General features: G+C 45.1%; 1 protein-coding gene across 3 annotated transcripts; it reads left to right on the plus strand.

Annotated features, from left to right (window-relative positions):
- Positions 1 to 2,814: 2,814 nt before the first annotated feature.
- HNRNPA2B1 (heterogeneous nuclear ribonucleoprotein A2/B1) lies at positions 2,815 to 16,068 on the plus strand. Of its 3 annotated transcripts, none has more exons than XM_066585195.1 (12): positions 2,815 to 2,963; positions 5,258 to 5,368; positions 6,167 to 6,313; positions 6,394 to 6,604; positions 6,691 to 6,795; positions 6,881 to 6,961; positions 7,852 to 7,914; positions 8,587 to 8,706; positions 9,325 to 9,459; positions 12,851 to 12,939; positions 13,123 to 14,514; positions 15,880 to 16,068. In XM_066585195.1, the coding sequence occupies exons 1-10, from the start codon at positions 2,958 to 2,960 to the stop codon at positions 12,916 to 12,918; spliced, it is 1,047 nt and encodes a 348-aa protein (XP_066441292.1). In that variant the 5' UTR covers positions 2,815 to 2,957; the 3' UTR covers positions 12,919 to 12,939; positions 13,123 to 14,514; positions 15,880 to 16,068. The 3 variants fall into 3 exon arrangements, with proteins under 3 accessions (XP_066441292.1, XP_066441293.1, XP_066441295.1); XM_066585196.1 differs by having other exon boundaries at positions 6,691 to 6,790; positions 6,879 to 6,961; XM_066585198.1 differs by lacking the exon at positions 2,815 to 2,963 and adding an exon at positions 5,986 to 6,081.
- The last annotated feature ends 9,099 nt before the right edge of the window (positions 16,069 to 25,167 follow it).

The following is a 25,167-nucleotide window of genomic DNA, read 5'->3' on the forward strand; positions in this document are numbered from 1 at the left end:
CTTGCTGATTGGCTGTACCCCTCTGCGTGTGACCGGGCGATGTAAAGCCAGCCTATGGGGACGAATAACCAGTCTTCTCTGTAAACCGATAATCGGCCTGTGCGAAGGAAAATAAAACAAGGGCAAATTGACATCTGGCCAGTCTAAAAGGACCGTAAACACCAGAACCAATATGGACGCCTGTAGTGGCCCAGAACACCATCCTGGCCCCCTCCATAAGGCCGGCTTCACACGAGCGTGACGGGCTCCGCTGCGGAATATTCCGCAGTGAAGCCCGTCACGGCGCCCCCCAGAGACCCCATACTTACCAGCGGAAGATAGCGTGAAGACGCTTCCCCGCCCACCGCGTCATGTGACACGCCCACCGCGTCACATGACGCGGCCGGCCGTGTCACGTGACGCGCGGGCCGCGTCATATGACGCGGCGGCGGTAGGTGGGGAAGCGTTTTCACGCTATCTTCCGCTGTTTACAGCGGGAGATAGCGTGAACGGACGGCTTCCATTGACTGCAATGGAAGCCGTCAGCGCGTACACCCGCGGCAAATAGAGCATGCTGCGGGTGAGAACGGGTGATTTCACGGTGCGTAATTCCGTGGTGGAATTCCGCATCGTGAGCATTGTGCTATTAGGTTCAATAGAACCTAAGAGCAGCGGGCAACGCAGCGGATTTTTGCCGCGAATTTACGCGGCGTAAATCCGTTCGTGGGAAGGAGGCCTTAATGTCATACATGTTTTGTCTCATGTGGATGCACTGTGCAAAGCTGTCATGTCATTTTCTGTATGTGTGTTGCACAGCTGCGGCGTCTGAGGGGTTAACTTTAATAAAATCATTGCACGCCTGTAAATGCATCAATTTGTCTTGTCATGTGCTACAAATGAGGTTATAAATGCGAGTGCTTGAGAGCAGGAAGAGGTCTTCCATCTTGCCTGCTACAGTGTGCTAACACAGAGCCGCATGGAAGCACCTTTAGCTTCCATGTAGGTGAAGATGGAGGAAGAGGAGTGGCACCCTGTAGCATTTGGAGTGTGGATGTGAAGGAGTGAGTCCCAGCAACAGAGAGAGGGAGAGCAACCCCAAGTAATCCTAAAAGAGGTACCTGTTCACATCACAGACTTTTCCTGTGTGGGATCACCGCACAGAGGTACTTTTTTGTGACACCCACGCGTCTGCTGTGCGGGGTGTATATTGGCTAAGCCCTTCTTTAATAATTGTCTGCCAGAGAGTCTGAGGAGTGACCTCCAACCCCCCTTCCCTCTCTGGAGTGCTCCCACCGGTGACATACAGATAATGTGGACTGTAGGGCCGTATTTATCCTATGTATCCTCCCTACCTCTGAGCTTTAGCCTGTAACTACTGAAAGTGAATTGTACCTGCCTTACCTGTTATACAAAGTTATTACCAAGTAAACATTATACCGGGCCCTAACCATTCCTGGGGACCTGAGGTACAATACACAAGTCGTGTTCATTACTCTGACGCATAGAATATCGGTGTGTGGGAACGGTGGCGTCACGAGTGATTGGTACTACTACTCTCCCCTCATCCCCTTTACTGGCACTCCCTGCCATAGGGGTGTCGAAGCTGGCCTGCGATCCTGCTCTGGCCTTGGCTGCGTGTCATCCCTCAGGGACCAGAGCCTGGTAAGTGCCGCCGTGACGGGACAGCACGTATCCCTTCCAGCTCTTCACGTTAGCCAGGTGCCCAGGGTCACCCCTCTGGGGTGTTGCACGCCAATAAGAAGCCTGCATCTACGAACACCAGTACTAAATATTATTTAGACCAGTTTCTCCTGAGCGTATGGGCACATTTCTGTGGCTTTATCACATCCGCACGTCCCGGCGCGACCGCGGGTCTACCGACGTCAGCTTGACGGCATCATGGTGATCTGGGCCTACTGAAAAACACAGAAACAAATACACACCGACTTGTGAAACTCTTATATGAAAAGCGCAAAATCTGCTTGTGCCGATAGAAATCTACAGTTCTGGTCCGATTCAAGTGATATTTCGCCTGAGCGTTCTTTAGCACCCGACGACGAATACTGGCGTAATTAAAAATCGAAAACTCCACGATTTCCCCTGTAATTTTTATTGTCCACAGCAACCAATCACAGCCCAGCTTTCATTGCTTATACTGCTGAGGTAAAATGAAAGCTGCGCTGTGATTGGCTGCGAGAGCTCAGCTTTAATTTCTTACACAGCTGAGGTAAAATTTGGCGAGCGAATGATTTGGGATGCCTACAAAATGGCGCAGTAACATCAGTTATTATGTAGAAGGAGGAAATAACTTTGAAAGCCCAATTTTCAATAACCAATCGCTGCGCTTGGGTTTTATAAGAATGATTAATCACTTTCTAGTTGGAATATTTAATGAACTAATTAATAACTGCATGTACTAATAACAGGGACATTTATCACCACAAGACTGTTTAGCAGCCATTACTGTGTGGCAGGTAACTACAATGCTTAATATTCCACTATGAAACCTATCGCATTTCCCAGCATCAGACAATGGACGACACCAGTCGTTCCTCATCTTTATTCCCTCCCTCCCCCTCATATCACTAATCGACCGGTCTTTTTCTGTGTCGTTAGGGCGTAACCGAATTCACAAACCCCCCTTACGCCGTTAGTATTCGTAACCTCCCTTCAGCGTGCACCATCCTACGTAAATTGCGCGTCTCCCTCAGCTCATATTGCCACAGTAACAGCAGAGCGAATGCCGCTAAGCCACGCCCATCACCCTGCCGCCGGGACAGCCAGCGCTTCCTATTGGTTGTCTCCACGCAACCTGCTGACGTTCTGGGCGGGACGGAGCGCTGAGGAGAGAAAGTTCTAGAAGGAGGTTTCGCCGGGCGCCATTAGCGCAGAGCTCTCGCGTCCGAGCGGCCGTTGTAGCGCTTCGTATTATCATTTATTTATTTTTCTAGTAGTTCTTGCTCCCCGGCTGTGCGGACATGGAGGTGAGTGGTCGCGGCGGGGGTCGGGCGGCTCACCCGCTTCCTGTGGCGCTGAGGTAACGGGCGGGAGATGGTTGCGGCGCTCGGCTTCTCCTCACAGACGCTCCTCGGCCGCCATCTTGTCTTCTCCGCAGCGTGATGGCGGCCGTCCTTCCGCTCATTTATCTCCCCCTCGGACGGTTTTCCTCCTGAAATCTTTGTTTTCATCCCTAAAATGTATGTAACAATTTTTTTTACATTTTTATACCTATAAATCTGCATTAACGCCTTATTTTCAGGGTTAGCGCCTGTTTTCCGTAGGCTGACTTCTAGTCTGCGTTCGCACGGATGTGCCGCCGGTTAGCGAGCGGAGTTATCCTCCGGTAGGCGAACCGATCGGCCATGGAGGAGGATTTGGCGGCTGATCACTGACCCTCTTATGCGTTTAGCAGGACATTTGCGTGGGTTTGCTCTGCCTGAGAGGCCCGTCACCTCCGCGGTGTGCGGGAGCGGCGAGCGTGCGTCCTGTAGGGCCGGCTCTCACGAATATATTTGTATCGACTATTACGTGCTCGTACTGCGCTGTCAATGGCGGCGACAACTGATTGGTTTTTTTTCCGCCTTCATAAGTCTTGACCGCGCACACTTACTTTTTTCGTGGTATTTCGTGGCGTTTTTATTCTTTCTCGTTTTGCGGATAGGGATCCCCGCCGATCGAGGATTCGTGAGGCTGCCATCAGCCCGGGTTGGTGTTGCAGGCACAGCCCCCATTGAATTCGGTGGGAGGTGTGCCTTCACTACCAGCCCGGCCGCTGCGCTGTACGGTCACTCCATCTGCTTCCTGTGCTGACCGCGGTGCCAGCGGCTGCAGGAGGATCGAGCTGCTAAGCGGTGGCAGATTGTTGGGCATCACAATGTGTCCCCGAATGCCCCTCGTACCGATCCGTGATCAGTCAGGTATAAGTATGGCCACGAGTGCGGCCGGAGGCGCTACGCCTTTTATAGGCCGGGCTCACATGAACTTATAGTTACAGCGTGTTCTGCTCACGGAATGCACTGTACCCATCTGCCAGAGACTGCCAAGTTGGCAAAATATGCGCAGAAGAAAAATCGCAGCATGTCACGTATTACGTGTACAAACGCGCCAAGATGCTGCATGCCGCCATGCGCTGAGCATTGAATGTCATTGCATACTTGCTGCAGTCGGGGCTCTTGTTTTCCGCTGGCAGCACGCAGCAAATTATGTCCGTCTGTGTTTAGCGCTACAACCCCGGACGTGGGGTTTATTAATGTGAGATGGCCGCCATGTTGGTCTCCGTCTCACAAGGTTCCCATTCTTTTCTATCCTTTAGGCCTCGTGCCCACAGCCGTGACACTCTGCCAGCGGAATATTGCAGAGGAGTCCGCCACGGCGCCCCCCAAAACTCCTATATTAAACACTCCTGATCCGCTGTACGTGTCCCGCCTGGCACGCATGCGCAGTAAGGCCGGGACGCACCGGCAGTGCGGTATGACACTGTGGGCGGGGACGCGTATGGGCCACAATGGAAGCCGACCGCACATATTTCTGTGACAGAGCATGCTGCGGTTTCTTTCACGCTGCAGAATTCCGCATTATGAACATTGGGCTGCTTAGATTGAATAGAAACCAATAGCTGCAGGAAATCCGTCCGTGGGCATTAACCCTTTGGGGGATAAAAAGGAAGTCCGCTCTAATTTTTCTATCCTCTTTAAGAAAACAAACTTTGGGATCCAAAGGCCAAAATGGCTGCCACCTGTCATGGTAAACTGTATGGCTCTTTCTCGGTGTCTCATCACCATTTGAGATGGAAACATGGCGTGTAAAGAGCCTAGCTCTCTTGTATGTGAGCTACATAAATAGCGCAGCACATCCTGCATGGCTGTTTTTGGGTGTTGAAATGCAGTAGCCGGCGAGGTGAGGGCAGAAAGATGGGGATGTTTGTCTTAGTAGCGTGGGCAGCCATGGCTAAGGAGTACTGAAGCAGCTGAGCTTGCCGTGCACCATTTCTGTAGCTCCCGCAGAAGTGAATGGGAGTTGCTTGAACTGTATAGCACGGCGAGCTGGGCTGTGTCCGTAGCATCTGAGATGTGGGAATAGCGTAGCTGTTATGTGGCTTACAGAAACACCGTAGTGTAACAGTCCGTTTAGCTATTCCATCATCCTAGCCACTTCGGATAAGGGATAGAGGGGACTCGTATGTCTAGGAGACGCGTATGGATGTCATAAATCAGATATTGATGCCCATTAATTCTTGTGTTTTCTTATAATATGAAGTAACTTTTTTTTTTAATTGTAGAGGGAAAAGGAACAATTCCGCAAACTGTTCATCGGCGGTCTTAGCTTCGAAACAACAGAGGACAGTCTACGAAAATACTACGAGCAATGGGGCAAGCTGACCGACTGTGTGGTAAGTGATTATCCTTCTGTTGGGGGGGGGGGGGGGAGTTGTCAGTAACCTATACAGTGGTGTAATCTAACCTTCAGTACTGATCATGGTTTCATTAGGCTACTTGTAATGCCATGGAATACATCTTGTACTACAGTTATTGATGTCAGTGATGGGCCCCCATGAGCCAAATGGAGTTCTGCTCCCTTCACAAGTCTGGCCTGTCCATATATATAGTCTGTTTAAAGGGACTGCATGTAATAATGCATTTGTCCTGCAGGGAGAAGGTATTGCTGTGCAGGTTTTTATGTGATCTGTAGTTATTCCCCCATTTAGCATTGAGAGGACTTTTCTCCCTAAGCGGTTGGCTTTTTGCCCATTTAAATCGTAAAAAGAATGGTAGTAATGAGAACTGTTATGATATCAATGTGCTTATGACTTTCTTTGTGGGACGTTCCCATCTTGGACACTTGTGATGCATCCACGGGAGGTGTTATAAATGTCTGGGATGTGCACCTATCTGCAGGGCGTGGGTGCCCATTCTGCCTGGTGGTGGCTGCGCACACATGCTGCTTTCTCCATTTATGGCTTGGCTGTGAAACTGCCATAGAAATCAATGAAAAGTTATATATTTGTAGGGCCATCTCACCATGCAAGACAAGGCACCTCCGTTCTGGAGATTGATTCCAAACTATCATGTATGGCATATCCAAAGATGATACCAGAAATGTCAAGTATGTGTCGGCACCTTTAAATGGCACATAATGAACATCATGAGCTCCTGCAGGTATATTACCTTGTTTCTTTTGTCTGTTTTAGGTTATGAGGGACTCTTCAAGCAAAAGATCCAGAGGCTTTGGGTTTGTGACTTTCTCATCTATGAATGAAGTTGATGCTGCAATGTCGGCCCGGCCACATTCTATTGACGGAAGAGTGGTGGAGCCTAAGCGTGCTGTTGCAAGAGAGGTAATTACAAGGCTGCAGACAGTGATTTGATGACTCTCTTCTGTTTTATTTGGTTGTCTCACAGAAGGTTTCTTTCCTAGGAATCTGCAAAACCCGGTGCCCATGTTACGGTTAAGAAACTTTTTGTTGGTGGCATTAAGGAAGACACTGAAGAACATCACCTTAGGGAATATTTTGAAGAATATGGAAAAATTGACAGCATTGAAATCATTACAGATAAACAATCGGGCAAGAAAAGAGGCTTTGGCTTTGTGACATTCGATGACCATGATCCTGTTGATAAAATTGTTTGTAAGTGGCTTGCTGCAGGGCTTTTCTTTTATCAAGGGCGAAAGATTCTTAGTGTATTGGGCTAAAGAGGTTTTTTTTTCCTTTAGTGCAAAAATATCACACTATAAATGGACATAATGCAGAAGTAAGGAAGGCTTTATCAAGACAAGAAATGCACGAAGTACAGAATACAAGGAGTAGCAGAGGAGGAGGTATGTTTCCAGGTCATATGCATGAAAATATACAGGCAGTCTTTTGGCTTTATAAAACTGTTTCTGACTATATGTAATCTTTTAGGCAACTTTGGTTTTGGTGACTCTCGTGGAGGTGGTGGAAACTTTGGTGCAGGACCTGGCAGCAACTTCAGAGGCGGTTCTGGTATGTCACAATAGTATCTTGGGCTGTATAACTATTCACAAACAGAACAGACCTAGTCAAATGATGCTTTCAAAGTCGATCTCCAGATTTTTAAACTGCAGAACATGACAGTACATTAAAAAAAAGCTTGCAAAAGTATGTCCTGATGTGAAGCAGTGATGTAAAACGTGCAGGTGTCTAAACATGACGAGCATCTTATCCTGTTAGACCTTTTTAGACTACTGCTTACCCCATGGTAAAGTCATTTTGTGACTGCAAGAAAAAGCTGCTTTCAAGGACATATGCTGATAATACAGAGTAACTAAACTTTCAAAAGCGGCTTAGGTCTTTACTGGCTGCTTCTTGGCTGCTTTTTGCACCCAGTCTGAGCTCAAGCAATTGCGTTTTCCTTGTAGAATTTTTTTTTTTTTTTCTGCTGCCCTTTTGTATGCAATCGACTTACATGTGGGTATACCCGAAGTAGCTTCTCTGCCAAAATTAAGACTGGCCAGGACTTCCTCTCCTACACTTCCCATGCTGCCTTGCATAGTCCTGCTCCAATCAGCTGCAAGGCAGCATCTGAATGCCCACCCATCTCTTGCATGTAGTAACTAACAGTCTTCCCATGTTCCTGTTGCTAGGGAAACCAAATGCCTAACAAGCAATGGATCAATTACAAATGTGCTGGAGGGGAGACCCCTAAAAGCAGGCACTTAAAACTTGATTTTCAATGGTAATACTAAAAATATCTTAACGCAAGTGTATTACAAGATTAGTACATGCTTAGACTGTTGAGGAGTTTTATAAATGATTGTTGAACTACACTGAGACCATACCACATGGCATTTAAAAAGAGAGACAAATTGACAAGACTCTTGCAGCTCTATTTACATTTTTGTTTTCTTCTATAGATAGCTATGGTGGTGGTCGTGGATATGGTGACGGATACAATGGTTACAGTGGTGGTCAAGGAGGTAAGTTGCCTGTTGTGGTCCCCTTGCCCAACTTTCATTATATAGTTATAAGCCACATCTTTGTCATCAGAGAATGACCTGTTCAAATGAAGTCTGTCCTGTCAAACATTTTACAAGAGGTTTTCTTTTTTACCCAAGTAGTTGTATTAAAGTGTGTATGTATGTGCATAGTTCTCACTCAAGCCACTAAGACAAGTGGGCCAACACTTATGTCCTGTAGAGATAATTTTTCAGTAGTCATTATCTCAAGTGGGACTATAACGAAAGTGTATGTATACAGCTCTTCCACATATATAAACTTCTCTAGGCTCTTATGGTCCCACCAGCTTGGGCAAGATGGCTGTCCCCATAATCATGTACAGAAAACATAGTTTCTGATTTTAACTAATAAAAGAGAAACCTGGTGGTAAACTTCTCAAGTTCAGTCTGGACACGTTTCCCATTGTACTACAGCAAAGCTTGCTCTTTACAAAGTGAACCAACAGAGGGCCACAATAAGAATCCTGCAGACTCAGTGCAAACAGAATGGCCACTGGGAATGGTGGTTTGAGCTGTAGACTGTACAAAGGAGATACATTGCCTGTAGCCCGGTCTAATGCTCATAATGTCCTCAATTGTGCTTGATAAGTTCTATTATGCTCTTCACTACTATGATGTAATTTGTTCATGCAGGTGGAAACTTTGGTGGAGGACCAGGTTATGGCGGTGGACGAGGTGGATATGGTGGTGGTGGTCCAGGTTATGGAAACCAAGGTGGTGGATATGGCGGCGGATATGATAACTATGGTGGAGGTAATGTAGCAGTCTTAATTTTCAAATTATGATTGTAATGTTAAAGCATCTGTCACTTCCCCTGACTCTTCAGTAAGGCCCATTCATGAGCGTATGTTGGCTGCGTATGACACAGTTGATTTGCGTTAGGCCATTTAGCTCTGCAGTTTTCATGCACATGAAGAAAAATGCAGCAGCTATTTTGTTGTGTATTATGCGTCGTTATAGCCAATCTTTTATAAAATATGCAGAGAATACATGTTACGTGCGCAGTAAATACACATGTAAAAAATATGCACTTAATACACAATCAAAATGCGCTTGTGTGTGTGTTCTAAGATTATTCAACACAACGTACCTATGGAGGATCTTAGAACTCTAAACAGTAACATGAGGAATAACCGGAACCGCCCAATTGGTGCTGACAGTATCCGACTGCATTAGGAACATACATGCTCATTTTGATGATGGAAATGGGAACCCTTAGTTCTGTTCATTAATCTCTTCAAGATTAACCTGAACCGCCCAACAGATCGAAGATGTTCCAGATATATTTCTTGGGGTATACAAGTACTTGCTAAGATAGACGTGTCTGGAGGAATGACAGATCCACTTAAGTTTGTGCTTACAATTTGTTAGGCAACTACGGCGGTGGTGGAAACTACAATGAGTTTGGGAACTACAACCAACAGTCTTCGAATTATGGTCCAATGAAGAGTGGTGGTAACTTCGGAGGTGGCAGCAGGAGCATGGGAGGACCATATGGTGGTGGCGGTAAGTAATCTTTAACCCCTTCAGTAGCAGGTTTATTATTACCATGCCATGCCTCACAGGGCAGGCTTTTTAAGCGGGTTAACAATGCAATTTAACCACTTAAGTGATGTTTTTTTACGGGTTAAAATGTCACTTTTTTGTTGGCAATTTTAAATTCTCTAACTTTTTTTTCTTAATTTGGGAGTGTAATGTTTTAAAAAATATTTTGTATAGTTTTGAGATATAATGCTACAGCCACCGGCCCCATTGAAGGCAATGGAGTTGCAGGCAACCCCAGCAGTGATTTTTGGGGAAATATAAGCCCTTCCCTGAAAATCATCCCTAGCTTGTGTAAAAAATCTAAATATTCACTGCTGCTGTCGGGGTCTGGTGGGTCTTGCCGCCTGTCTCCCTGCACTGCTCTAAAGATCTTCCCCGCTGGTGAAAGCGCTGTCTGATTGGCTGAGCGCTTAGCCATTCATTGAATGACAGCTGAGCGCTGCCTGTGATTGGTCACAGCACTCAGTAATTTATTGAATTCAATCACAGACAGTGCTCAGCTGTCATTCAATGAATGGCTGAGCGCTCGGCCAATCAGACACAGCGCTTCAGTACATAGCTGTGATGCCGAGCGGCAAGGCCTGCTGGACCCAAACAGCAGTGGAGAGGTGAGGAGATTATTTTTTTACTCATGTTTAGGATGATTTTCGGGGTAGGGCTTCTATTTCAACAGCACTGTCATTGTTCAGCGATGAGGGGACTCCCCACAGGGGTGAAGGAATCCTCTGCCACTGCTGTGACATCGGATAACTATCATTGCCCATTGATTTCAATGGGGCCCGAGCAGCTCTCGCGAGTCACATAGCATGCGGCGGAGACCAATTTAAATTTTTTTTTTTTCTCCCGAACACATGCCTGACTATTGAGTAATGTACTACTTTGACAGTTTGTATCATGGCAGGGAAATCTGCAGGGCTTGCTTGCACGGAGTATGCAGTAAAAACCCCAGAAGATATCTGGTGACGGCTCAGTGCTCTGCACATATCAGCACTAGAGCTGTCCATGGAAATCTTCCAGGGTTTAACTGCATGGTCAGTGCAGCAAGCGCTGGAGATTTTCTGGGTGTGCCACTAAAGGGGTTAAACATGTTTGGCTGTTTTCTTGGGTTCTAAAAAATAAATAAATAAATTGGAATTTAAGGACAATGCTTGTTTAAAGGGTTTTTCCCATTACATGAAACTACTCCAGTCACTTTGTACTTTCTGGTTGCTACTGAGCGGGACCTGTGACTGTTGCAGCCAATCGGACTATAGCAGTGACGGGTACTGTTGTATCTTGTCTCCACCAGAATAATGGGTGAAGACCTGCTTTGCCAGTGCTGATTTGAAGGACAAACCCCCAGCGGCTGATTGGCTGCCCCGGTTTTCCCCTCCTGAGCTAGACCTCCTGCCTCCTCCTAGGCCCACACACACATGCCACTGAAAGCAGGGCGGGCCCTGAACAGCGCTGTTCGGAGGCAGCTCGGCGCAGATTGCATGGGACTATGTGAGATGGTGGGGGGGAGGGAACCTGGCTTCAGCGTGGACGGAGGACGTCATGGGAGACCTCTGCAAATGTGACAGGGAGGTGGTAAGCAGAGATGCCACCCCGCCGCAGGACACAGGGTCGGCAGGAGCCGGCAGCTACAGAAGTCTGAGACCGCCAATGGGGGAGAGTCACAGGGTTGCCAGCAGATGACATGGCAGCTGTGAAACTGCCACTAGGAAGCGTACTTGCCAAATGGGCGTGTACAGCTGTCAGCCTGGCCCTTCCCTACTGCTGTCCCCGGCCAACCCATGTCTACACCCCTACTTCCAGTGTAGACAAGATACGACAGTACCGCAGTGACCTTCTATAGTCAGTGATTGGCTGCAGCAGTCACAGGTCCTGGTCAGTAACAACCAGGAAGTACAGAGTGCCTGTGGAGCAGTTTTAAGTAATGGGAAAAGCCCCTTTTAAGAAGGTGTTTTCTAGAATTAAAAATATCTTGTGGCATGTGTGTGATGGACCATAAAGTGGAATAGAGGTGGGGGGGGTAAGAGTTTTAGATCACTTTGTGCGGCCATTGCGCTTGTTCTTGGAGGCCCCTCTTCCAGTATTGTCACAGCAATGCACTAACCCCATGCACACTGAGCACTCTTGGTGTATTGGTAGTCTGAGACATTAAATGCTACTCTGATGTGCCAAACTAGGAATCCATGTCAATTTACTACCTATGCGTTGTGTCCATTGAGTAGTGACAAACGCTGTGCTCACTTTTATACACCAGAGAGGGGCCAAGGGAAGAATGTGTCCCTGGCACCGGAAGGTCGCTTTAAGGGAAATGATATGATAGAAACTGACCCAGTCCTTGTCTATATGCTCTTGGGTGAATTGCCCTCCTCCTTGAGACCCTCTTCTATGATCCAGAAAAGAGAGCTGCTCTGTAGTAACGGCTTACTGTTCGCAGATTATGTTCAACCCTCATCTTTTATTTTCCCCTGAAGACGCCACTTAGATGGTGAAACATGTGGGAAGAGCTCTGTTTCCTCTCAATATCAGTATTGGACTGCAGGCATTGCTGTCCCATGCTATTAACCATTTGGGGCATTGCTGTTTCTCAGAACATAGCTAGGCAGTCGTGCAGTTTCGCTTCATGATAAATGCTGGAGGATGGTGTAGCAGGTTCTGATGATCAGATCATTAGTCAGATGCTATAGACAGTGCCCTGTACCTCCCTGCAAGGAGAATTTATTTGTTGTTGGTCACTATGGAGAACACATACCCAATTTTATATTTTGACCATCTGATCATCCACTCCAGTACTGACCTGCTGAATAATACATGAAAATAGAACTATATCCATAGACATCTATATTAATTATATTTTAAAGAGAACCAGTTCCTAGTTAATGCTTATGGCAAGAGTTTTTGAATATATTACATGAATGGCAGTTCATTTTCAGGCACAACTTCCTGTTGGGGTTAAAGGGTAGTCCAGGGGAAGAAAACTAAATCTGCTCAGCACAGTCAGTATAAAAACACGAACGTCATGCAGTCCTCGCCTAACTCTCCACTGCTCTCTACTTCCCAATGTAACAATTAGAGGAGTATGACTTAGGCCGAATGCACACAGGTGGAAATTCCACGGCATGGTTCCCCCCCCCCCCCCCCCCTTCTCCCACACACACACACACACACACACCCCTCTTAAAGAACCCACTTTAGCTGACTTCTGAGTCGCCTTCATTCACAAAAGGAGTGGATCGTTGGGCAAATTTTTTAAAACTGTACGTTTCTGTACAGACAGACATATTCTCTTATCCTCTAACAGTAACTTGGCCCTTTTTCTTTCATGTATGAATTTGAGTATGTTTTAAACTTAACATTCCAGGAAACTATGGTCCTGGAAGCGGCAGCGGAGGCAGCAGCGGTGGATATGGAGGGAGAAGTCGATACTAATTTCTAGATGGTTCCTTCTGGGTAAGTGAACTTTCTGAGTGGGTGCTGTAGCTGTAATATCTTTTTGTTTTTTGTTTTTTTCCCCTCATATAAACACATTCAGTTAGCTACAGGCTAAGCTTATCAGGATAGTATTGTCTTTAAACTGGCTAGATGGATTATATCATAACCTATTCTTTTTACTCTTTACTTCTGTTGAAACAGGCTTCACTGTATAAATAGGAGAGGATGAGAGCCCAGAGGTAACACAGCGGCAGGTTATCGAGATTACAAAGTTAAGGAGTCATTATCTCAGTCATGCATAGAACATGCAGTGATATGACAGAAGACACCAGAGCAGATGCAGAGAGCCATTTTGTGTATGGATTGGAATATATTTAAGTACTTTACCTTACAATGGAGGAAGGACTGTAAAATATGCCTTTGAGACAGTTTAATAGGTTTTTAATTGTTTGTTTGTAGTGGTCTTTGTAAAAAAGAGTGCAGCAGCATTCCTTTTTGATAATGTTCAATTTTTAAGTTGCAGGTAATGTGAAACTTTTTCTAAGAGTTCTGAACAGTTAAAAACTAGCCAGGATCATGGTGTAATATGAGAGTTTTTTTATTTTTCCTTTTAAATTTCAGTGTGTGTATAGTTAAGCTGTTGTACACTTTCATTTAATAAAATAATTCGAAAGGAAATCTTGTCTCTAGGTGTATGCCTTTTGTCATGCAACAAGGAAGGGAATAGCAATGAGTATCGTGTTACCATTCTGTTGGGGACCTCTTACTTGGGATGGAATTATGCCACAGGGCACAACCAAATCCACAGCTGTGGAATTCCACACTAAACTCCGCTGACTTGCCTGCAATTCCGCATCAAAATCCACAGTTAAGTTTTACGCCATTTTCAACTCCGCATCAAATTCCACTGTAGTCTGTGGTTTTTGGTGAGGAATTGGCCGCTGCTTGCGGTGCATCATGTGGCTTATTCCTTCCCTCGTGAAAGGTCCCTTAAGTGTCGTGTGTTTTGCAAGTTATAAGGAGAAAAGTATTTAGATAACAAAGGGGATCTCTGCAAAGAGAAGCTCCTGTTTAGATCTTTTAGATGCAGCTGCTTCTTCCATGGCAAGTAAAAGGCGATATTTCCAGCGAGTTACTCAACCCAGGGACACAGGTCTAGTACAAGAGAAGCCTTGAGAGCGACTTCTAAGTTCAGTCTTTTAACACTGAGCTAAAGTTCTGGAAAAAGTTTGTGCTACACTAGATTAAGGATGTCTACGAAAGCTGAGGGGGTAGAGCAAAGTAGTGCTAAGCTTCAGTTAAACCTCTGTAGGTAAGATCTTATTTTCTTTCATTTAAAACAGATGAATGAGTTCACAGTTTAGTTAACTCTTTAGTGTTTGTTTTTTTTTTAACCGTAATTTCTCACTTTTTTTAAAATGATCTATTAGCATAACATCTGCAAAATACTTAGTACGCTTTTTCTCCTGGAATTCTAGCCGTGGCTTGAAAATGGACAAGCAGTCTGACTCAGACTGAGCTACGTATCAAGCAGTGACATGCTGTGTGTAGGAATGTGATCCTAACTTCAGGAACGCTTACTGGATATTGCAGGTAAATATTGACTTGGCAGCATTTCTAATACCTTGTTAAAAACTGCAGCTTTAGTAGCAAGCTGGGCTGTCTGGCATTGAATCTGACCAACACCTTAAAGGGGTTTTGTCAATTAAAAAAAATCAATGCTTCCTCCCTAGGCAGCCTACTTCAAGCATCTTCTCCGGTCGCCTGGGTCACCTCACCGCAAGTCGGCTGGATCCTTTTCTACTGGTTATGATGCGTGCATTCTGCCGGCAAGTCAGTGTAGGTTATGCTCACTGCCTAGGAAGGGATGCCTATCTATTGCGGAGGCTGAACATGTGCACTGTCTCGCCTTGAGTCCATATACTATTGGAAAGACAGCGCGCATTCGCAGACACGGCAATAGCTCAGCTCTCCCTGCTAGGTTATGAATGCTATGTCCCTAGGGACATAGCATATATTGCCCTGCAGGAAGAAGACTGCAGAGAATGGACACTTCGTCATTGCTGTGAGGTGACCCAGTGGTCTACAGGAGCCAAGAGAAGATGCGGTAAGTAGACTGACGGGGAAGGTATAGAATTTTTGTTTTCTAATAACAAAACCCCATTAAAGTTCATGCTATGCATGATTTCAGGTAAATTTCTGCAAGTACCATGATTTAAGCTGGGTCCACACGGGGGTTGAACTGCAATGGACATTCTGCTGCAGATGAGTAAAGCCTGCCTGAAACCTCACATCAATTGGTGCTGGTTTTATTGTTTAATTCACCCCTTCATTCAGGAGAAGTTAATTCATGTTTGCATGTCCATTTCCACACTGGTATTGTGTGGATTATTTCTGCAGCTAGTGGACAAGAGATTCAAAATCTTATCCACTTTGCTGCTACTGTAAATGCCACTGGATTACCATGCGGAGGGTCTACATGGCAAATCCATCCCGTATGAACCCAGTTTTGGGCTAGGGCTTATACTGCGACTTTCTGTAGCAAATCAAGATTGCAATTTTTATTTTACAATCTTCAGGTTAACTTGTGCAAATTCCACTTCTGTGCCAAAACAAAGTGGATTTGATTGGCACATGAGGCGGATCGAGATGCGCCTAATTGTGTGAGGCTCTTAAATTTTAGATGCATTTCATTCCAGTTCAGCTTATTTTGGGTATAAGAACACCTTTCTTAACACCCCAGTACTCTTATAAACTTTCCCATGAAGACAGTTGAGGTGCAGTAGTCACATTGCCTGCTGACCTTGCAGTAGTAGAGCATTCTACAAGATGAGTTTACCAAGGTCCAGGCCATGGAGAGTTTATTGTAGCGTTGTGAAAGATCTGGGTGGGATGTTACTTGTGACTCCCAAGACTGCTAATATAACAGTGATGCAATTTTATGTTTTTATCTGACAGGTATTTCCAGAGCAGGTTACTCTGAAGATTTGAAAGCTGCATTTTAATAACTTACTGGAGTGCTTTTGGAGCCCATCTATAAGAAAATAACTGCATTTTTGGAAAATTTTGGCTTTTTTAAAAACTTTTTTGTAAATAACTTTTTATATGACCAAACTTTTTTAAATAAAGAATCTTATTTTTATTGTATGATCTTACAAATTTAGTGACTCATTAGTTATGCATATCTATTCAGAATCAATTCTAAGCTCCCCCTGGTCTAGTCAGGCTGCCTAGCAACCTTACAATGCCAAGGGAGCTCTGGAGTCTTAAATGGTTTTCTAATCCACAAAACACTTTTTTTTCTCCCTCTCACCTTGAGGGCTTATTCACATGTCCGTATATCGGCCGGGTTTTCAGCTCAGTAAACGGACAATGGGACAAGGGCTCAACTTGGCCCCGCCCCTTCAATTTCAAACAGTGGAGAGGGAGCTCAGTGCACTGCACCTGGCCCGCGGCCTGCAGAAAGGGACAATGTACATTGGCCGGGGCGTGAAAACCCGGCCAATATACGGACATGTAAATAAGCCCTGATGCTGTAATGAACAGAATAAAGTGTACCTAACTCCAGAGAAAGCGGCTGTGTGTATATATGAAGAATAACACTTTCTAGTTGATGTGTAACTTGTATCTGGCATGTTTCACCAGATTTTAGTTTGTTTTTTTTTTTTTTTATCCCTGCCGATTTTGTATATCTAATTATCTGTCACTGAGCTGGGGGTGAAGATTAGCTGCTATGTCTTCTATACACTAGACATGGAGAAAACGGCAGCTTCTGCTGCTTTACTGTAGCACAAATAACGTTAATATAGAGGGCACCAAAATGCTGTGCAGTGTAGATGTGATGGGGAGAAAATTTGCCATTTGCTTCAGCAGCCTGTCTGTGTCCTTGGTTTCTGTGTGTATGGGGAGTGCGAGTCATCGCCCTCCTTCACTTCTGTTCTGACTTGAGTTAAGGCCCATTTACATGTAACTATTATCGCTCAAAATTCGTTCAAACGAGTGATAATCGTTCAGTGTCAAGGCGAAAAAAAATCGCTCACTTGTAGCTAGCAGCTGTTTAAGCTGACTGTCCGCTTAAAGACCTCGCTGAATTGTCGTTCCGTGTAAATGTTCCAAGCTCAGCACATTCTAAGCGAGAAGCAGATGAGAAGCCGGCAGCAGGACTTTCCATTTAAATGCTCTGCATGAGCGCTGACCACCTTGGTGGTGGTCTCGGCACTCGTGCAGTTATCCAAAAGACTATCGGCCCATGTAAAAGGGCCTTAACTTGAAGTGTCAAGCGATGCCCCAGGCAGTAGATGGCAAACTGCACAGGAGTCCAAGAGGCAGCATCTCACAGCGATGTTTCTGCATGAGGCTAATTTCACACAGGCGAGTGCGATATCTGTCTATGAAACACTGCTCAGTTCTGCGTTCCTTGCAGCCGGATTATCGCCCACTAGTAATGCAATGCAAGATCGTTCGTGGACAGGAGCCCAAAGTCATTTTAGATAAATTGTAATTTTACACTAATTCTCCTTTAGTCCATCCCATAAGCAGAAGTTGTTTGACAGGTCCAGGACCACTTTACAGTCTGGCTTGAAGGGTTTGTCCCGAACTAGACCGTTTAGTTTACTCACTCGAGGATAGGGATGAGATGCAATACCAGATACAGATGTGGCACTGTTCTGTAAACACTGCAGATACTACTTAGTTATGGACAAGCCTCTTAATGAGAGGAAATGTGCAAAATCAGAACTGAACTGTTGATAAATGGCCAACAGCAGAAGCTTTTCTCTAGGTCTGAATTGCTAAGTGTGAGCTTTGGGACAAATACAGTCTTAATACTTTACGTTGGACTCAAAGGGTTGTTCCAACTGCTGAACTTCTAGCTATGTATGATGCATTGATGTGATTGTTCATACATAGCAGATGTGTTGCAGAAGGTTCTGTGACTTAGAATCTCTTCCATACATCTCAATTGGCTTGTTTCTACAGTAATTTCCTGATAGTAAGACCTACCCCTGATTTTCAGTGGAGGCTTGAAAAATAAGCCCTAGCTAGGCTACATGTAAAAACAACTCTCCTACCGCCGGCATTCCGGTCTTCTCGCTGGTCTCCGTTGCTGCTGCAGGCTGCTGCGTCCTCCTTCAAGCTGACAGCAGTTCTTCCTGGAAGTGGGGCTTTTAATACACCGCCTCCAGGAAGCTAATGCTCTGGTTAATCCAGCGCCGACTTTCACTGGTTCATCAAGCGCCGCGTCAGCCAATGAGAGCTGGCGCTCAATTAGCCAATCACAGCCATTCAATGACCTAATTGAATAGCTGTGATTGGCTAACACGGCACTGGATTAACCAATCACAGCTATTCAGTTATGTCTTTGGCTGTGATTGGCTAATTGAGCGCCAGCTCTCATTGGCTGATGCGACACTTGATTGATCAGGCGGGGCATTAGCTTCCTGGAGGTGGGTTATTTAAGCCCCACGTCCAGGAAGAACTGCTCTGTTGGCGCAAAGGAGGATGCGGCAGCCTGCAGCAGCGCGAGGACTGGAATGTCGGTGGTTAGGTATTAGACACCCCCTGAAAATAAGACACTGCCTCTTTTGAGGCAAAATTAATATAAGACTGTCTTTATTTTGGGGAAAACACTGTACTAGTGAAACTAGATGGGGATTCTTGTGTTCTTTTTACTTTTTATTGTCAAACCCCCAGACACAATGGGGGAAAAAAACCTGTGAAAGATTGGCTGAGCCTGTGTATAGCACTCGTCTATATGGGGCACATTTTTATAAAAACATTTTGCTCAAATTTGGCAAACTTGTGTGGTTATTGGAAGGTTTGTGGGGATGTCTATTACACGGGACAACAAAAATGCACTTTGAAATTTTTTATGTTATGTGGATCTCATGGGATCTGAAGAGATCCCGTGCCATCTGGCAGCTGGACGCGACTGTTAGCTGACCTCCTGCTACAACAGTAGGGGCGCATCCGGACAGTGACCCCTGCTGTTAACACCTTACATGCCACGATCTAAATAGATTGGGTCACATAAAGGGTTCACAGAGGGAGCATCCCTCTAACGTCATCGGACCCCCGCAATATGGGCCGATGTGTTGCAATGGCAACAGGATGCCAGATACAGGCGTCCTGCCTTGCCATTGCCTATGATTGCTACAACCAGTGCTAAGGCATTGCAGGACAGAATCTAGTGCTTCCTTTTTAGTCCGTTTTCATTAATATCTTAGGCAGAGAAGGATTTGAAACATCCTCTTGTCAGGCAGGTGTGTATGGGAAATACATGCAGAAGTGTTTGATATTTTTATTAACAGCCATCATGGCACCAGGAGGGAGGGCCCCATCATGGGCAACCTGTAGACATAAAAGAGAAAACTCCTACGCTTCCGTGGTTTGCTGACCTAACAAGGGGTAGAAGTGCAAGTAAGCGCTGAGTACTGTATCTTGGTGCATCAAACAGCCATCCAGCGCGGCTTATGAGTTATTGGGGGACCCAAGCCCTGTAGAAGTGGCAGCCCCCCCACCAGAGCGTTCACACCCCCAGAAGAATTTGTACGGCACTCAGTCATCTCACTACTTCTGCCGCTATAGATTTAACTGCTTCTAACCTTGCCTGTAAAACATTCCTGTTGCAGGTAAGTGGTCCCACCCTACGGATTTCTGTATTCTCTCCTAATGAGATAAAAAAAAAAAAACAACCTACTCACCTGTCTTCTGCACCTTGGGCCATAGCTGAGCAGCTCCCTCAGCCTGAGCATGGACAGCTGCTGGGGGTCACTACATGAACTCTTAGTCCCAATGTCCACAGCAAGTGCGGATCATCTTTAAAATGATTTTTTTTTTTTTAATGGCTTGCGGGTGATTTATGGATTGTGTTCATCTCCTATAGAGATGATTGGAGCCACATCCGCGATAAAATGGAGCATGCTGCGATTTTTAAAACTGGGCAGGGCACCTAAAGATCTAATCCGCAGGGTTTAATTCAGTTGCGGACGCCCCATTGTTTCCTGTGGGCGGCTAGAGCTGCGCATCTCCTGTGTAGGAGATCTACGTGGATTTAATAAATCGTATTCGCAGGTGGACATTGGGCCTTAGCAGAGAATGTGATGGTGACGCTGGGGCCTGGATCACCTGACTTCTGGTGGCTGAACGGAGACCCTCAGCTGTGTTGCGGGGGCCTGCAGACGGGTGAGCTGTCTTTCCCATGCCCAGCCGGTTACATTTTTGTTTTGTAATGTAAGCTTCCATAGTGTGTATATAGGCTACATTAAATAAGGCTGGAGTTCACCCAAAAGCTTAGTGAGAATCTGCTGTGAAATCCCATAAATGCTCTTACATTCACAGCTTTGGGAACTGAAACTATCAAGTGGGTGGTCTCTACAAGTCATGGTCAATGGGTGATATACTTGATCGACAGGTTCCGCTCCCAAAGCTGTGAATGTAACAGCATATTCAGCATTGCACGCTGAATGTGGAGAGCACAGAAGCCAAAACTAGTGCTCTGCCATGACGGCTGGGTTGGAGAATCACTCTCACTCTACGGTCCTGCTTTCTGTTTTCCATGCTTCAAGTGCAATGATGAAAACGCAGTAAGAAGAGCCTTTATAGGGGAACGGGAGAAGAGACTGCAGGATAGCTATGCCGCCAGCTCTGCTGCCACAGCCACATGGCAGGTCCTCTATAAAACAGCTGCTCAATAATAAGGGCATAATGAGGTCCTTTTCACCTCAACTGAATTCTATTAAAATACAGGATGGCCAGAAACCGAATTTCATCATATGACCGTAATGGAGCAGAAGAATAGAAGCCATAGTCCTACTGTAGTGTGAACTAGTCCTTGGACATTGCCAGATGCCTCTCACGAAGAAAAAGTCTTAGCATGTTGAAATCAATCCACCTGGCAAAAATGGCCGCTGTGAGAAACCCAAATGGTATTTCGGGTCCTTCCTCTCTCAGGTCTTATCAATCTGTCCTAGTTACATTCTAGGATGGGTTTCTCACAGGCTGCACGGACGGCGGCCTTTTTTTTTTTTTTTTTTTAAACCCCATTTCCTAACTAATCCTTATAAAAGGTCTTATTGGGGCTATATGCTTATACAGTCTCTTGCAGCTCTGTCCAATGATATGTCTGATGCCATATGTTGGCGCAAAGCCTCAAGAGGTATTACTGGGTGAAAAGCGCATTGTGGAATTACTCAACAGAAACACATAAAAATGACCTGTCATTTATTTTTAAACCATTTTTTTTAAATTAGGCGTGAGTTCTGAGTTTCACATCCGGAAGATCATTTGTAAATCTGTAAATATATGTATATTGACATAACGAGCATTTATAGTCTCAGACTCTAGCCATTTTTAATTTCTCTGATAGAGAAATTAGAAATAAATGGAATATGCAGGACACTGCAGCTCCGTTGTTGGCGGCTGTTCTGCATCGCTGTATTACACTATGCAAGACAGGGATGCAGAGCTGCATAGCGCAATATACACTACCGTTCAAAAGTTTGGGGTCACATTGAAATGTCCTTATTTTTGAAGGAAAAGCACTGTACTTTTCAATGAAGATAACTTTAAACTAGTCCTAACTTTAAACAAATGCACTCTACACATTGCTAATGTGGTAAATGACTATTCTAGCTGCAAATGCCTGTTTTTTTGTGCAAAATCTACAAAGGTGAATAGAGGCCCATTTCCAGCAACTATCACTCCAGTGTTCTAATGGTACAATGTGTTTGCTCATTGGCTCAGAAGGCTAATTGATGATTAGAAAACCCTTGTGCAATCATATTCACACATCTGAAAACAGTCTAGCTCGTTACAGAAGCTACAAAACTGACCTTCCTGTGAGCAGATTGAGTTTCTGGAGCATCACATTTGTGGGGTCAATTAAACGCTCAAAATGGCCAGAAAAAGAGAACTTTCATCTGAAACTCGACAGTCTATTCTTGTTCTTAGAAATGAAGGCTATTCCATGCGAGAAATTGCTAAGAAATTGAAGATTTCCTACAACGGTGTGTACTACTCCCTTCAGAGGACAGCACAAACAGGCTCTAATCAGAGTAGAAAAAGAAGTGGGAGGCCGCGTTGCACAACTAAGCAAGAAGATAAGCACATTAGAGTCTCTAGTTTGAGAAACAGACGCCTCACAGGTACCCAACTGGCATCTTCATTAAATAGTACCCGCAAAACACCAGTGTCAACATCTACAGTGAAGAGGCGGCTGCGGGATTTTGGGCTTCAGGGCAGAGTGGCAAAGAAAAAGCCATATCTGAGACTGGCCAATAAAAGAAAAAGATTAAGATGGGCAAAAGAACACAGACATTGGACAGAGGAAGACTGGAAAAAAGTGTTGTGGACGGATGAATCCAAGTTTGAGGTGTTTGGATCACAAAGAAGAACGTTTGTGAGACGCAGAACAAATGAAAATATGCTGGAAGAATGCCTGACGCCATCTGTTAAGCATGGTGGAGGTAATGTGATGGTCTGGGGTTGCTTTGGTGCTGGTAAGGTGGGAGATTTGTACAGGGTAAAAGGGATTCTGAATAAGGAAGGCTATCACTCCATTTTGCAACGCCATGCCATACCCAGTGGACAGCGCTTGATTGGAACCAATTTCATCCTACAACAGGACAATGACCCTAAACACACCTCCAAATTGTGCAAGAACTATTTACAGCAGAAGCAGGCAGCTGGTATTCTATCGGTAATGGAGTGGCCAGCGCAGTCACCAGATCTGAACCCCATTGAGCTGTTGTGGGAGCAGCTTGACCGTATGGTACGCCAGAAGTGCCCATCCAACCAATCCAACTTGTGGGAGATGCTTCTAGAAGCGTGGGGTGCAATTTCACAAGCTTACCTCAACAAATTAACAGCTAGAATGTCAAAGGTGTGCAATGCTGGAATTGCTGCAAAAGGAGGATTCTTTGACGAAAGCAAAGTTTGATGTAAAAACAATGTTATTTCAAATACAAATCATTATTTCTAACCTTGTCAATGTCTTCACTCTATTTTCTATTCATTTCACAACGCATGGTGGTGAATAAGTGTGACTTTTCATGGAAAACACAAAATTGTTTGGGTGACCCCAAACTTTTGAACGGTAGTGTACATATGCAAAACAGCCTCCAACATGGGAGCTGCACTGTCCTGCATAGTGTAATATACATATGCAAAACAGCCTCCAACATGGGAGCTGCACTGTCCTGCATAGTGTAATATAGATATGCAAAACAGCCTGCAACATGGGAGCTGGGCTGTCCTGCATAGCGTAATATACATATGCAAAACAGCCTCCAACATGGGAGCTGCACTGTCCTGCATAGTGTAATATACATATGCAAAACAGCCTCCAACATGGGAGCTGCACTGTCCTGCATAGCGCAATATACATATGCAAAACAGCCTCCAACATGGGAGCTGCACTGTCCTGCATAGTGTAATATACGTATGCAAAACAGCCTGCAACATGGGAGCTGCATTGTCCTGCATAGTGTAATATACATATGCAAAACAGCCTCCAACATGGGAGCTGCATTGTCCTACATTGCGCAATATACATATGCAAAACAGCCTCCAACATGGGAGCTGTGCTGTTCTGCATAGTGCAATATACATATGCAAAACAGCCTCCAACATGGGAGCTGCATTGTCCTGCATCGCTCAATAGACATATGCAAAACAGCCTCCAACATGGGAGTTGCACTGTCCTGCATAGTGCAATATACATATGCAAAACAGCCTCCAACATGGGAGCTGCACTGTCCTGCATAGTGTAATATACATATGCAAAACAGTCTGCAACATGGGAGCTGCACTGTCCTGCATAGTGTAATATACATATGCAAAACAGTCTGCAACATGGGAGCTGCACTGTCCTGCATAGTGTAATATACATATGCAAAACAGTCTGCAACATGGGAGCTGCACTGTCCTGCATAGTGTAATATACATATGTAAAACAGCCTCCAACATGGGAGCTGCACTGTCCTGCATAGTGTAATATACATATGTAAAACAGCCTCCAACATGGGACCTGGGCTGTCCTGCATAGTGCAATATACATATGCAAAACAGCCTCCAACATGGGAGCTGCACTGTCCTGCATAGTGCAATATACATATGCAAAACAGCCTCCAACATGGGAGCTGTGCTGTCCTGCATAGTGTAATATACATATGCAAAACAGCCTCGACATGGGAGCTGCACTGTCCTGCATAGTGTTGGAAACATCTCAGACCTCCCTTGACATCAGAACTATACAGGGAAATCTGAATATCGGATGAGCTTCGACACTGGACTGCGAAGGGTTAAAATCCACACTACCGTTCAATTTACTCTGCAGCTTAATTGCACATCAGGTGGATGAGACTTCTTGAAATTCATCCACATTTTCCATACACAAATCCACGTCAGCATACATGTTGCATATTTTCTATGTGTGAATATACCCTTACACTGTAGAAGAGTGAAATATTTGTAAGATATGCTACACAATTTCATTGGGTAGGATATATTTCCAAGATGGAGAATCACTATTTGCCCAGGATAGTGCTGTAGGGCGAGCTCAGAACCAGTCACCGACATAGGCTGGCACCCAAAAAGAGGGACAAGGATTCTCCGAACAAGTCCCTTGAAGCCTGTCATCTTGATCACAACCCATGGTCTACTCTAGCCTCTGACTTTGGAGGTACATCATGTATCAAGATGCTTATGTTTTTGAGGACCCTCGCGGGTTTGCTCTCAAAGAGAAAGATCCAGGAGAGTATAGCATTGAATTCAGGCCAAACTTTCCCCTCCAGTGGGGCCGGATCTGCCTGTCCCGAATTAGACTCAAGAGCCACCAGCAAGCCTGTAGTAGACGTGGACAAGCCCTTACTCAACTCTTCGTTGGTGAAGCTACACCATACAAAAAGAAAATTATTTGTATGATACTTTACACAATGAAATGAAGACTCAAAACCCAAGATGTCCAAAGAAGCAGTTTATTGGTTACCTTTTTCTTTTAACATACCCTTAAAGTAGTACACCAAGAGTTTACAGTAGCAGTCAAGTAACCATGTCTCTAAACGCACAGCACTATAGGCTTTCACTAACGGTAGATAGCATTGACACATTAGGGTATAATTCTCATGGTGACGCCAGCTATCGTGTGTTAGTGAGTGGATGCGGGTGTGTCAGAGACAGTAGTGCAGACAAACAAAAAAAATCCAGAATTGGATATTTGATACCTGATCTTTACATGATCCATAATAA

This window comes from Eleutherodactylus coqui, chromosome 12 (genome assembly GCF_035609145.1).
Source record: "Eleutherodactylus coqui strain aEleCoq1 chromosome 12, aEleCoq1.hap1, whole genome shotgun sequence".
NCBI lineage: Eukaryota > Metazoa > Chordata > Amphibia > Anura > Eleutherodactylidae > Eleutherodactylus > Eleutherodactylus coqui.